We start from the raw sequence: 13,033 nt of genomic DNA on the forward strand, positions 1-13,033 counted from the left end.
TGGGGAGTCTGTGCTTCATTTCTACTGCATAAGAAGCATGATCAATGGGCATAGTTCAAATGACTCTGTACGCTTTTGGATAGTCCTTCAACAAATCAGACCAACGATCCGGGTGTGCCTTTTGGATAAGCTAGTTTGTGATTGGACCCAGAAGATGTAGACAAGAAGCAGGAGAGATTGATGCGCAGGTTTCCAGCCTGAGCTGCAGGGCGAAATCGGAATCGCCGGCAGATCAGGCAGTGTTTACCCAGCCTATGGGGACAGCATAGTGAGGGTCTGTTCCGTGGTTCTCTGTAAAGGGTTTTTCAAACCATCGTCTAGGGGAAAGTGTCACACAACACTGCCTCTTTTACAACCAAACTTGGGTAATTTTGTTTTCGTCATTTATCTGTTTGTCTTACGAAACACAGGAAAGACACAAACCACAAAGTCTAAAACTACCTTTCCTTTATACGTCAGACAAAACCTGTTAAATCCTGGGTTTCTCACAGTGTCCACGCCAAACACTATCAATGTACTACCAAGTGCTCAAGCCTGTAAATGAATGCCTCCATTGTGGTGTGAGGAACAGATGCCCCAAACCACTCCTGGATAGCTGAATCAACGTGGACGAGTCGACAAACCCAGTTCTACACAAAGCACCTACAGCAGTGCAGTGTTACAACAACTTAAATCCTCGAGATTTAAAACAAACACAGACTCGGAGTCCCTACATTTCCTTCCAACCCCTGAGAAACAGCGTGTCCCACTACCTCTTCTTCAAAGCAAAACAGCAATAGACAGAACACTGTGTGACAGCACATTCTGGGCCCTAATTTAAAAAGGCTGGTAGAGTGCAAAGTCTGTCAACAAGCAAAGAGCACGAACTAAAATGATCCGTTTTGCATGTGGGGGCCTTGAGCCGACTCAACCGTGTTTGCTCTTAAGGTCTTGCCAATGGTGTTCAATTAGAAATGTAATTTTGCCTAGTTATTAAAATAGCTTAAGTTGGACATTCCATTTTGCTCATCAATTAAACCGGCGGCGCCCATGTAAAATGTACATTCACTTAGGGACATTATGAGGAAGTCTCCATGGGTGGTTCTCTCTGAAGACCTTAACAAGAGTGCAGAAGGGGTTATAAATAGCATAAGAGGGTGTGGCGGGTGAAGACGAGCTAACGGCACAAAATAAATCTGTCTTGACGATCTAGAACACGAACCTCCCGAGGCAGCGAGGCAGGGGGGCTGTGGCTGGGGCCTTTATCCATATCTGAAAGGGTAGATTGACCTCGCCTTCACAGAATGAGCGATCGAGTGTCAACTCTACACAGACAGACAGACAGACAGACCCACGCCCAGACAATGAAGTCACTGAGCCACGTACGCTACGAGGTGGAGGACAGTGTGATGTGAGGTGGCGTCATTTCGGGTGGTTTACCATGACTGCACTGCAATCGCAAAAGGCGAGTGCATCAACTCAAAATTGAATTAAGAGGAAATTCAAAAAGGAACTTTGGCTACAAATGAGTCAAGCCACATGCTTTGGCAGCGGGCAGGGATAGCTTAATGCATCCCCTGTTCAGCCACACAGAAACCGTTTTAGATGTATGACCTGGACTTGATACCGAATGTGTACACACAGGGTATATTTAATGCTCGTTTATGCCCTTATATTGCCACTGAAATTCAATCTCCTGCAGCTAATGGCTTTGCTTTCTAGGAGGCAGTTAGCGGCAGGATGCTCAGGTTACAGCAGGCCTGTCCAGTGGCCTCTCCAACCTCCAGAACAATAGGGGACGGGTCGTGTCTGTCTGTGTCTGTGTGTGTGTCTATCAGCGTGTGAGTATCTGTCTGTGTCTATCAGTGATGTGTGTCTATCAGTGTGTGTGTGTATCTGTGTCCATCAGTGTGTGTGTATTTTGTGTGTGTACATTGTGCATTTACATAGGCCGATAAGAGCATTTACATTGATGACAGGTCTACCGGTAAGAGGCCACACTGACCGTTTAGGGTTGACCGCCCACCTGTTTCGGCTCTTTTTTTTTTTTTCGGGAAAGATGACGCTCAAATGCTGCTCATTTGCTAAGGGAAGGACAGACACAACTGACCACGACAGAGAAAAGAACAATAGCGAAGGAAAACAGGCCTAGCCTGCCAGCTTACTTCATCAAAATTTTAGCGCTGCTGATAAAATTCAATGAACTGGAAAATACTGTAGGCTTTCAGTGCCAGCATGTAAACACAAAGTGCTGCTCTGTGACAGAGCACAGATGATGGGATGAGCAGGAAAACCAGCAACGGGCTTGTTAATACTTTATTAATCCTTGTTTAATATTGCATAACTATTAAACTAATACCCGGGCGACAGATTAGTGCAACATTAATAGAGCTTCATTATAATTCCGCAACACAAAAGCAGCATTTAGTCGCATGGCAAAGACTATCAATATTGCCAGACGTAAAAAGTCTTCTGGGATTCATCTACAAAGAAATAGGGTGCGCTTGTCGTAACAAAGCAGTTGTCGAGCAAAAATAAATGCAATACTGGTCAGGAAAATGGCTCAAAAGAAACCCCCTCCACCCCCCCCCCCCCCTCCATTTCGGAGCCGCGGTTTGCTTAGCCAACTACCTCTTTGTTGGATGGTAGGGGGAATGAACACACGCATCCACCACCAGCACTGTGGGAGGTTAATAAAGAGCAATGACCTAAAAGGTCTGTGAACAGCTTTCCTGTGTGTGTGTGTGTGTGTGTGTGTGTGTGTGTGTGTGTGTGTGTGTGAAAATGTGTGTGTTGTTTTTCCAGCCTCCACCAGCTCACTGTTTGAGCTAAAGAGTTTTACAGCGAAGGGATAATGCGCGCTTGCGCTTTAATCATCCCATTTTCTAGAAATGCAACTAAGAAAGGACTGTCGCTCAGCAAAGCCAATCTCATCCAAAACACACACACACACACACACACACACACACACACACACACACACACACACACACACACACACACACACACACACACACACACACACAGACACACACACACACTTGGTGGATGAACAATAAGAGGGACAGGAAGTCTACTGGAAAATGTTGAAAACATCCACTATGCTGCCGATGCAGAAATTTGAAGCATCGCCCAACAAACTGCCCGTTCCTAAGAGTGTCTAGGAAATGACCACCTCTCCCCTTCAGCCCCCCCCCCCCCACACACACACACACACAGCGGCCCCCAGCAGAACCAAACTGGGCTAATTGTGTTTGTGCTGACACTCTGATGCACATTAGCGGTGGGCCAGGGAGAGTGGAGCGTGTCCACTGTTTATCCTAAAATTCTCCACTGTATTAGAGAGAGCTCAATTAGGTCTCCTACCAGGCAGCCCGGTCGTCCAGGGACTGGCCACGGTAGAGTGCTGACACGACAGAATGGGTGCAGGTCCTTTTCTTTCTTTCTCTCTCTCTCTCTCTCTCTCTCTCTCTCTCTCTCTCTCTCTCTCTCTCTCTCTCTCTCTCTCTCTCTCTCTCTCTCTCTCTCTCTCTCTCTCTCTCTCTCTCTCTCTCTCTCTCTCTCTCTCTCTCTCTCTCTCTCTCTCTCTCTCTCTCTCTCTCTCTCTCTCTCTCTCTCTCTCTCTCTCGCCAGGGCCGCAGAGGAGCACAGTTGATTGACTGTAATATATTTAGCTAATGGGTGCTGGAGACAAATCTTGTCAGTGTATTTGCATAGGGTTGGAGCAACGCAGGCTGAGAGGCAGCTGGTGGTAAATCTTGAATTTAAGTGAGGGGAGATCTACTATGTGTGTGTGTGTGTGTGTGTGTGTGTGTGTAGATGCCCCTCAAAAAACAACACACACAAACACTCCCAAATGCCATTACTGTCAGACACACCTCAAATAATGTTGTCACTACACGGAGCCAGGCAGCCACTCGTCGGAAACCTTTTCAAACTGAACCGAAACTAATGTGTGTTGCCTAGTCAAGAGCGGACACCCAGAAAAGCTCTCGAGAGTGAAACACAGCATGGCCATCTTGACCAAAAATGACTCTGATTTGTTTACTTGTCAAGAATCTCACTCTCATGAGGAAGTTGAATCTCACAAAAACACTCTCAAACACAAAATAAACTCACAGCTGGCGAAAAATGAGGAGTAAACCAGACTCACTTTAGCTGTATAACAAAATAGCCCACTCAAATTTTATCATGTTGAATTCACTGCCACATTTCCTCTTTTTGGAAAGTGGAAAAAAACTAAATACTACTGAAAGTCAAATGTATATTCATGCTGAAGGTCAAAAGTAGGCCATGTACTGCGTTTTCCTGACTATTAACCGAGGTTCATATATTGATTTTGCAAAATATCTTCTGCTGTGAGGTTAATTATACGCGGGGACGGGTTATAGGCTACATGGGAATGCATTTATTCTCTAAATTCTTCTTTCTCATTAAAACATGATCTGATTAAGATTCATTGCGCTATTGTGCACTGCAGTTAATATATGTGTTTTTTTTCAATTTGTGTAAAACACTGTCCTGTGGTTTACACACAATGCAGCAAATACTGTACTGTACGTTACTCACTCACCAGGGTCATTGTGCGAGTGGGGCACCACAAACACCTGCAGAGGTTCCTTGTCCCACTCGTGCTCGTCGTAGGTGATGTCAAAGCCTTGTTTCCACACGCCCCCGTCAGGGTTATCGAAGGCCAGTAGATCGTACACATCCAACATCTAAGGGGAGGGGAGGGAAAAGGCATGTTACTGATCCACTTATACTCACGTGGAATGCTGCATGACAGTGACATATCCTTGTTCAGATAGCATTACGGGAACAAGGGTTGAACTCTTGTGTGTGTGTTTGGTCAGATGTGGGCAGGTGACCAATAAACAAATACTGTGTTTTGTATCCTCTAAGTCCAAGGTCAAGTTTGTCCACAGTATTTGGGCAAACCTTTACTTTAAACAAAAATGATGAATGACTACCTGATTGTTGGCAAATACTCTGAATCTTACATCTATAACCCTCAAGTTAACAAAAAGTGTCACTGCAAGTAGCATGTCAATAAACATTTTCTTTCAAGAAAAAAAAGCAATCATCTCCTCACGACTGCTAGCTGCCTATTCTGTGATTACACTGTAATAAAAGACGCAGTCTCTGTAGACAGCCCAGGCTATACGACAAAACTGGAAGTACACCAAGTGGGGGCTGCCAGTCCCCCATACAAAAATGAAACCCTACATGGAATTTCTCTGGGAATACTGAAGGTAGGGATGAACGTCTCTGGTGTGTTTCGTTTGATCCTTGGTTAAAATATATGTACTTTTTTATTTTTTTTTTTACAAAATGTCTGCTAATAAATCTAAATATCAACATAAACACATAAAAACACAACTTCCAGCAATATCCCTGGCTGCACCCTTATAACACAAAACACTAATATATCTGTTCATAAACCATACAGAGCAGTTCTGGGTTGGACACTGTTTGACTTTGAGCAAGTTTTGTCCTTTCAATAGAAATGCAAACACTAAGACTGCACTCTGTGAGGTTCAAGGGACAGCAGCAAAACAAACAAAACAAAAAGAAAGAATGTCACAGGGAAAGGCACAAATATATATTTTCAAATGGGAGGTGATAGGGTTTCTATTGCTCTGCCTTTGTACTTAAGGTGACGCGTCTCCAATGTATCTATGGGCAGAATAAACAATTCTATAAGCAATTGTTCTCCTTGCCCGCTGCTCTAAAAGGGCTGTCCTTTGTTTACCCCCATGGATAGAAAGTGGCTGAACTGGTAGTCAAGTTGCTAAACTAGCCACTCAGTTTCCTCTTTCGGCTCTGCAGGTAGTCAAGTGTTAGCCTCGCGAGCCATCCACGTTGTAGCGACTAGGCCCTAAGCAGTCGCTGAGAGGCTAAGGTATGGGATAGCTGCTTGTATGACGCGCCGTGCAAAAGAATATCCGCTGAGTTCCAGGATGCGTTTGACCGGTTTATTGAAAAAGGTAATCCAACTTATAACGTGCTCAAAGCAAAATATGTTCTCAGCAGTCCAACGTAAAGAGCAAAACAGTGGTAAAAGCAAAAACAGCGATAAGCGGCGGTCAACAAAAAATACGGCCTGCCAGTAGCTCACCCTCTCACTGTGTCTAGCTACTTCCTCCCGTGCACCTGTTGATAAACTAATTAGATGTCACCGCCCCCAATTACCGTGTCATGAAAATAAACCACAAAAGACTAACAAAATACAAAACCCAGTTAACCCAAATATAAACCATGAAATTATATTACTAATATTCACCAATAATCAAAATGTATATAATTATAACAATAAACATAATCCTGGCTCCTACACACGTACTTCCGGCCAAGGATTGCCTCCACTACGAGTCTGGCCGTGCTCCTCTGTGGAGCATTCTGCTCGGTAGAATTGTAACAGAACGCCCCCCCTCCAGAAAGCAGCCAATAAACGAAGAGACGGGTTGGTGGGGGCGAAAGGGGGAGGGCGCTCGTGACGATGACGTTAAACGCCTGCGCTATGTTGTTATGAGTAACTATCGCCGATTGGGTGAGAGCTGTCCAATCAATTCAAACCAGAACTGGGCGTTACTTCCCGCTTCCTGCAAGCGCTTCAGAGCAAAGAAATGCCAGACCATAATACGAAATTAAATGGTAGTATTATGGGATGGTTAGGACCAGGCTAGTCAAGTGTGACATGCGGTGACTTTCAGCCACCAGTACAAGCATGGTGTACAACAAAAACCATTAATTTGTGGCTTTTGGTTTCAACTATCAACATTTCAGAAAAGGAATATTTAGAAATTTCACCTGAGCACATACTGTATGGGAACACTATCCTTGTCCTCATATTGAATTTAATTTGTGCTTCTTTGCCATATCCCCATGCCTTCATTCTGGTGACATCCATAAGGAGTTTAACCACAACTGTGCACGGATCAAACAGATTTTTTCCACTAACACTGAAAGTATTCAGATACCTTGAATCCTATCCACATACAGAATAGTTTGCAGCATGTGTTTAAAGGTTATGTTAACTATTGTGAGAACACAAAGAGGACTTGATTGATCATCGAGCTGTGATCTGACTGGCAAGATAGTGGACGAGGCTCTTTGCTTTAAGTGATGGCTGTGCTTTCACAGACCCAACATCTGGACTGCTGTTACACCTGCCTGTTTTATAGGCAACATGCAAGCACACAGGCTTGAGCACATCTGGCATTTACCGTCTGACGATGACAACAGATAGATGAAAGACAAAAAGAACGTGGAGAGCACAAATTGAAATAACATTTAGGAGCCTGCGTCGGTAAATCCTTCCTATAGCCCCCTTGTACATTAGGCATTGCAAAGCCTTTTCTTTCCTCCCGCTGTCACGATTGTCGTACGCATCCATTTCCCCGAGTGTGATTGCAAGTGAATATTATTACAGATTAATGGGACATTTTGAAATGGCTGCCATAACACTCATGTTATCCAAAGTTGCAACCTCAGGCCATTACAAGTCACCGCGCTACCACACTAATGATGGACAATTCCTGCTTTGTGCAGAATGTGCTGCCGCACGCAGTACCATTATGGCAGTGTAATGGTGTAATATACTGCTTAAGCACAACTCATTGAGGTGGAAGATGCACTAAAAATGATGGATTATGGGAAAACAAACAAATAATTCCACTACTCGCAAGAGGGACTGTGAAATGCGGGTGGAGGATGTTAATATAGGCTGCTATATAATGTATGAGTGATAATCAATTTTTACTCAGTTGCCTGATGTGAGGCATTGATTTGATTTCTTTCTGTGTAGAGGAAGTGTATGTCTCCTGTCCCGTTGTATAATAGAGGATTTGACATAAATGAACACGTGTGCAGGCTTGGCTGCATTCCAATGGCCATTTCATTGCTTAAATCACAGGCGTAAGAGGGTATCCATGACATATAATGAAGAGATCGGAATTAACCTCTCAGTGAACTCCTGCATTATGCCATCAGTGACAAAGATTATTTTTTTTGAACATTCCCCTCCAGCTGTCCAGAACAATGGCACCCTGTGTACAACACACACACACACACACACACACACTCACACACTCACACACTCAAACACACACACACACACACACACACACACACACACACACACACAGTCCAGAAAAGAAACCAACCTGCACTCCATCCGTAGATTTGGAGTAAGGCCTTGTTGAGAACTGACAGTCTTCAGGGTCGATGGGAATGACCAGTGGAGGTGACGGCAGCATCTCTGCAGGACCCTGGCTGAAGTTGCCCGAGTCCACTGCCCTTCGCCCATCCTTCACTGAGTCTGTGATTTTGATAATAGAGTCCCTGATGTTGGTGATAATCTCGTTGTTCTCAGCGAGCAGTCTTTCCAGGTGATCGATTTTGTCCTGCAGGACAGACAGCTGCCCCTGGAAAGGATGGAAATTTGGGTTGGTTGTATAATTGGATCAATTCACTCTCATTAAAGAAGTAAACGACACACAGAGTGGGGTGGTGATGTGGGGTGGGACAGAGGATGCTGATTCATCTGCAGTGCTGTTCACTTGATGTGCGTCTATATCTACTTTGACATGATAATGCAGGCTATCATTTGACCTGAAATAGTCGTCACATGGATCTTTTGTTGTTGTCACCCAAACCCCCATCCCCCCCCCCCCCCCACACACACACACACACTCAAATCATATAATAATTATAACATTACCGTCTTTAATACGATTTCCGATTAGCTTACTACTTTGTCATTATTGTGTTACAGTAGCCTATCATTTACATTATAAGAGCCTGAAAGAGATGTTGCAAAAGGCAGGTGAAAGGTCATGACCGAGCTAGCCTACTTTATAAAAATGAACGTTTTTCTCTGTGGAGAAATCCAGTAGGCCTAACATACAACGTGAGCTACTGTACTACCAACATTTTTGACAGCTTTACACTTGGCTGTGTCATGTCAATTGTGAAGGAAATGACGACAAGAAAGGCTGGACGCAAGGAAAGCTAAGTGAAAACTACAAAGTATCTTTCCATCCCAAGACGCAGGATATCGCCCAGGGTTGAGTTTAGAAAATGAGTTGCATCGGAGTATTGTCTAATATTTTACAGACAAGCACACGAATACAACGTGCTAAATAAGTTGCTTTGTGATTGCTCCGCGCATGTATCCACGCTTTATTTGCCACATTGCCTTGTCAGAGATCTGACAGGAAGAATGCAACAAGTCGTGTTCTTTGTCCTGTCTAGATAAGCAAATGTCGCTACACGTCACCATAGCCTACTATGTTTACCCATATGATTATGTTCCCTAAAGACTTTTATAAAGTTTGGTAGGTTATTAACCAGCACTTACATTTTGAGACCGGTCCATTCCATTGCTTGGATTTTTGGTATGATCTAATTGTAGATGATCCAGCATTAAATATAGTGAGATAATAACGACAAAAAATATGGCACTGCCAAAAACAGTGAATTGTCTGCTCAGCCGCATCTTCCTGCTCAATGGAAGTTGGATATCCTTCGTGAGCTCACAAAGTCACCATACGTTCAAGATCCTAAAGTCATGGGCTACACACAGCATATGGTCCCGGCGATAACAGAAATATAATGGGCAGCAATAGCCCACTTCACTGAACTCCGTCAAAAGGCAGAGAGAAAGAGGTGAAAATTGAACATCTGGGTGTTTTATTTTCTCTCTCTCTGCGCAGTCCTGTACAATTGAGAGCTGTTCATATTCGTCGCTCCTCCATAAACCGCTGCAGTGCCCATCTGAACATTACAAATCAACGGCAAAGGAACCTCCGTCCTCAAAGTTTTGTCGATGCGGAAGAGTTTGTGTGATTCAGCAAGCCGTCGGGTATTATGTCCACCGCACTCACAACTAATGACCCTGCCCCCTCCGGTATTAGTTTTGTTTTACACAGACTGAGGAAGTGCAGCAAGGTAAGCATGTGCGCCGCCTACCGATTAACAACTTCTATGTAGGCAACCAGGTAAAAACTCTTTTGCTCCTTTTAAATCCGCCACACAGTCGTGTCCAGTGGTCTTTTCCGCAAGCATGTGAGATGTCAAGTGGTGCATATTTTCTCATTTGACAGACTATAGATTGGATTATATTAGATCGCTGCCAACCGAGTTTGTGGTATCCAGTTTGATCCGCGCATGTTGTGTCCGACGAATAGGCTATGTGGCACTTAGAAAAACTCATCCGTCTCTCTCTCGTGCACACAACGACCTAACAATCACCAGATGTTCAAGTTGCAATCTCCACCGGCTTACACTTGACTAGCCTGCTTCAGAGCATACCAGCACAACAGCATGCGACTGCCCCTCTCCAGACTTATCGACAAAAAGCTTTCTTAGTTTTTACATCCTCTTCTTTTGCGCGTTCTAGTTCGTTAATCGACCCATGCTGTGGCATTGAAAATAGCCTTGAAAAACTCGAGTGATGCTGTACTTGTGCAGAACGTAACTGAGAGTCTCGTTTCAACTGTTTCAGTTAATAATTGTCCGTTGCAAATGCACACTACCATACAATTCCAGATGCAGCGTAAGCTACATAAGGTTCTCCAATACTGAGTGCGAGTACGCAATAATAAAATAGATGGGTGAATGTTTACGCCTCCTCTCTTGACATCACTTCGTGACGTAAAGTTAGGGTCTATTTCCAAGTAGTGGGCTACTCCAAACGTCTGAAAGCTCCCTGATTTGCGACGAATTCAAAGCTGTGCAAGTAGAAAGACCACCAGCGACAACTGCGTTTTATCGTGCGTAATAGCCTACTAAATGAGTCAAATCTCTTATTGGACTAGATGTGGTATCGGCATAGGCCTACCAAATGGATTTTAGTAGTTGCATGTCAACCATACAGTCTTGCATGCTTGTCAACTTGCTTGATCCTCATATTAATAAAAACAGATGCGGAACGTTTTGATATCAGATTATGTTTGTTCTAATAGTCTATAGGCATTAAACAAAACAAATATACAGTATACGTGTGTATATATATAGCCTATAGTTTCGGTAGTCTAATAAACTATCCTGAAGTCATGCTGACTGTGCAAAAGATAAATACAGTTATTTTTTTCTTTATGTTTCTGTTACAAATAGGTGTCTGCTATGGGCACGCCAAGAAGAAACCTACCACAGGGGGAAGGTCAAAAGGTCAAAAAGAAAATTACTCACCTCCTTAATTAGATGGCAATATAACCATCTATCCATTCTTGTGACTTACTAAAATGATAATGTGATAGATTAAGTTCTACAATAGATTACGTTCAACATAAGCGAAATGAAAGGGTAAGGGAAAATGTGCTGACATTAGAATATGATCTCTCAAGCCTTGCATCAATTTAAAGCATATGAAATGTAAAGCCCAAAAGGGTGAAGCAGTAGAATAATAAATGCAAACTTACAGATCTTATTGTCCTCCATATAATACAGATTTGTCTCCTTTGCATCTAACCTGTAGACTACTTGCATCAAATTGCAGGTACACTTGGGATTTAATCTAGCGCACGAAAGTAATTTCTTTAAATAGATCATAATTCTACATAAAACTTATTCTTCCACCATACAAAGGCCTGTCTTTCTTCAGACAGGTAATTAGGGCTGAAATACTCTTCAGAGCTTAACGTAGCCGTAACTGATAACTTAATAAAAGGTTCCAAGAGGGTCTAAACTCATTATGTAATGGCTTTACTTGTTAACAGTTCTGTAGGAGTTTTCAACCAGTGGCCCACTGCTCCAGAAATCATAGTGGTGGATATAGCTCCATGTCCTGGTGACAGTTTGCAGTAGAATTGGGACCAGATGCAGCTGCACTGTCCTCACTGCACTGGAATGCCAGCCCCCTTCTGGGACAGTCAATGTAGCGGGCTGGAAATCGTGTCCGTTTCTGATGAGATGTTGGGAGTATAGGACACCGGCCCTAGGAAATTCAGCAGCTCTCCGACATTACCAGGAGGGCGACTGTCTCCCACAGCTGATACTTTGGCTGGATCAGTGGACACACTTCAACAACATGGCCCAAGAACGCTGTCTCTTGCCAGAGCAGATGTTTTTCTTTTCTTTTCAGGTGCAGATGCAAAGCAGCTCCAGAGGTTGGCTTGAATAGGTGATCGAATAGGTGGTTATGCTTCCACCCGCCGGTATACCCACTGTGGAGATCAAGAGAGCTAAACTGGTGGAAACTTTTGTAGGCCAGGGAATGTCCTTCAGGTGACAGTAATTCCGTGAACTTGATCCAGTCGGCGGAATCGCAGCTGTTCAGGATGGGGGTAGTAGGAGATGGTATCTGAGGGCAACATGCCTCCCCCAGTGTCACCCTTGAATTTCCCCTTGGGGATCAATAAAGTATCTATCTATCTATCTATCTATCTATCTATCTATCTATCTACCCGCTTCAGTTTGATGCCAGCTAAGATGCTGGGTCACACAACACTCCTCAGGCCGCTCTGCTGCCTTGGTTGCTGAAGAGCTGACATCGCAACTTGACAAGTTGCCTCTCCTCTCTTCGCTCTCCTCCAGGTCAGCTTGGCACACACTGTGCTTGAAGTGGCACGGCAGGATGTGATGTCACATTGTCTTTTCCAGGGCTGCCACCAGGGAACTGCAAGTTGCAACCACTGAGGTAACTGTGCCTCTGCTCTGGCTTCACTTCCGGATGAAAGCCAAGAGTGCAAGCCCTTCTTACTGACTGTCATTGAAGGTGGGGTATCCGTGGTGCAGCATACAGGTGGCAAGTCAGCAGTGTTGTTACCCAGGCTATCTCTTTCAATCCAGTGGTTGGTGATGAGCCTGTTGTCATCAAACACTTCTTGGCCAAACTGATGCTGGAGTGCCCTCTCAATTACCTGACCATCCAGTCAGCTGTCCTGGCATAGCAGATGATTCACTCCCCCCTTGTCTCCCAGGGCAGAGATGGCAGATCAATCGTCCACATGAACATTCCCACTGACACATACGTACGGCATGAGGCGAAGCCACATCACACACAGACACAGCGGAGTGAGTGGACCATCTCCCTTGCATGCTATATGTTGCT

The 13,033-nt window shown here is 44.2% G+C and overlaps 1 protein-coding gene across 2 annotated transcripts in view; it reads right to left on the reverse strand.

Annotated features, from left to right (window-relative positions):
- The window catches only part of man2a1 (mannosidase, alpha, class 2A, member 1), a 55,216-nt gene extending 45,335 nt beyond the window's left edge, over positions 1–9,881 (reverse strand). The window contains exons 1-3 of one of the 2 annotated variants that reach the window (XM_062554431.1): positions 9,341–9,881; positions 8,145–8,405; positions 4,553–4,697 (exon numbers count right to left, since the gene is read on the reverse strand). In XM_062554431.1, the coding sequence (XP_062410415.1) occupies positions 4,553–4,697; positions 8,145–8,405; positions 9,341–9,478 (544 nt within the window). In that variant the 5' untranslated portion in view covers positions 9,479–9,881. The remainder of the gene's footprint in view (positions 1–4,552; positions 4,698–8,144; positions 8,406–9,340) is intronic. The other variant, XM_062554430.1, reaches the window with a different exon arrangement.
- Between the last annotated feature and the right edge of the window lie 3,152 nt (positions 9,882–13,033).

This window comes from Sardina pilchardus, chromosome 14 (assembly GCF_963854185.1).
Source record: "Sardina pilchardus chromosome 14, fSarPil1.1, whole genome shotgun sequence".
Lineage (NCBI taxonomy): Eukaryota > Metazoa > Chordata > Actinopteri > Clupeiformes > Clupeidae > Sardina > Sardina pilchardus.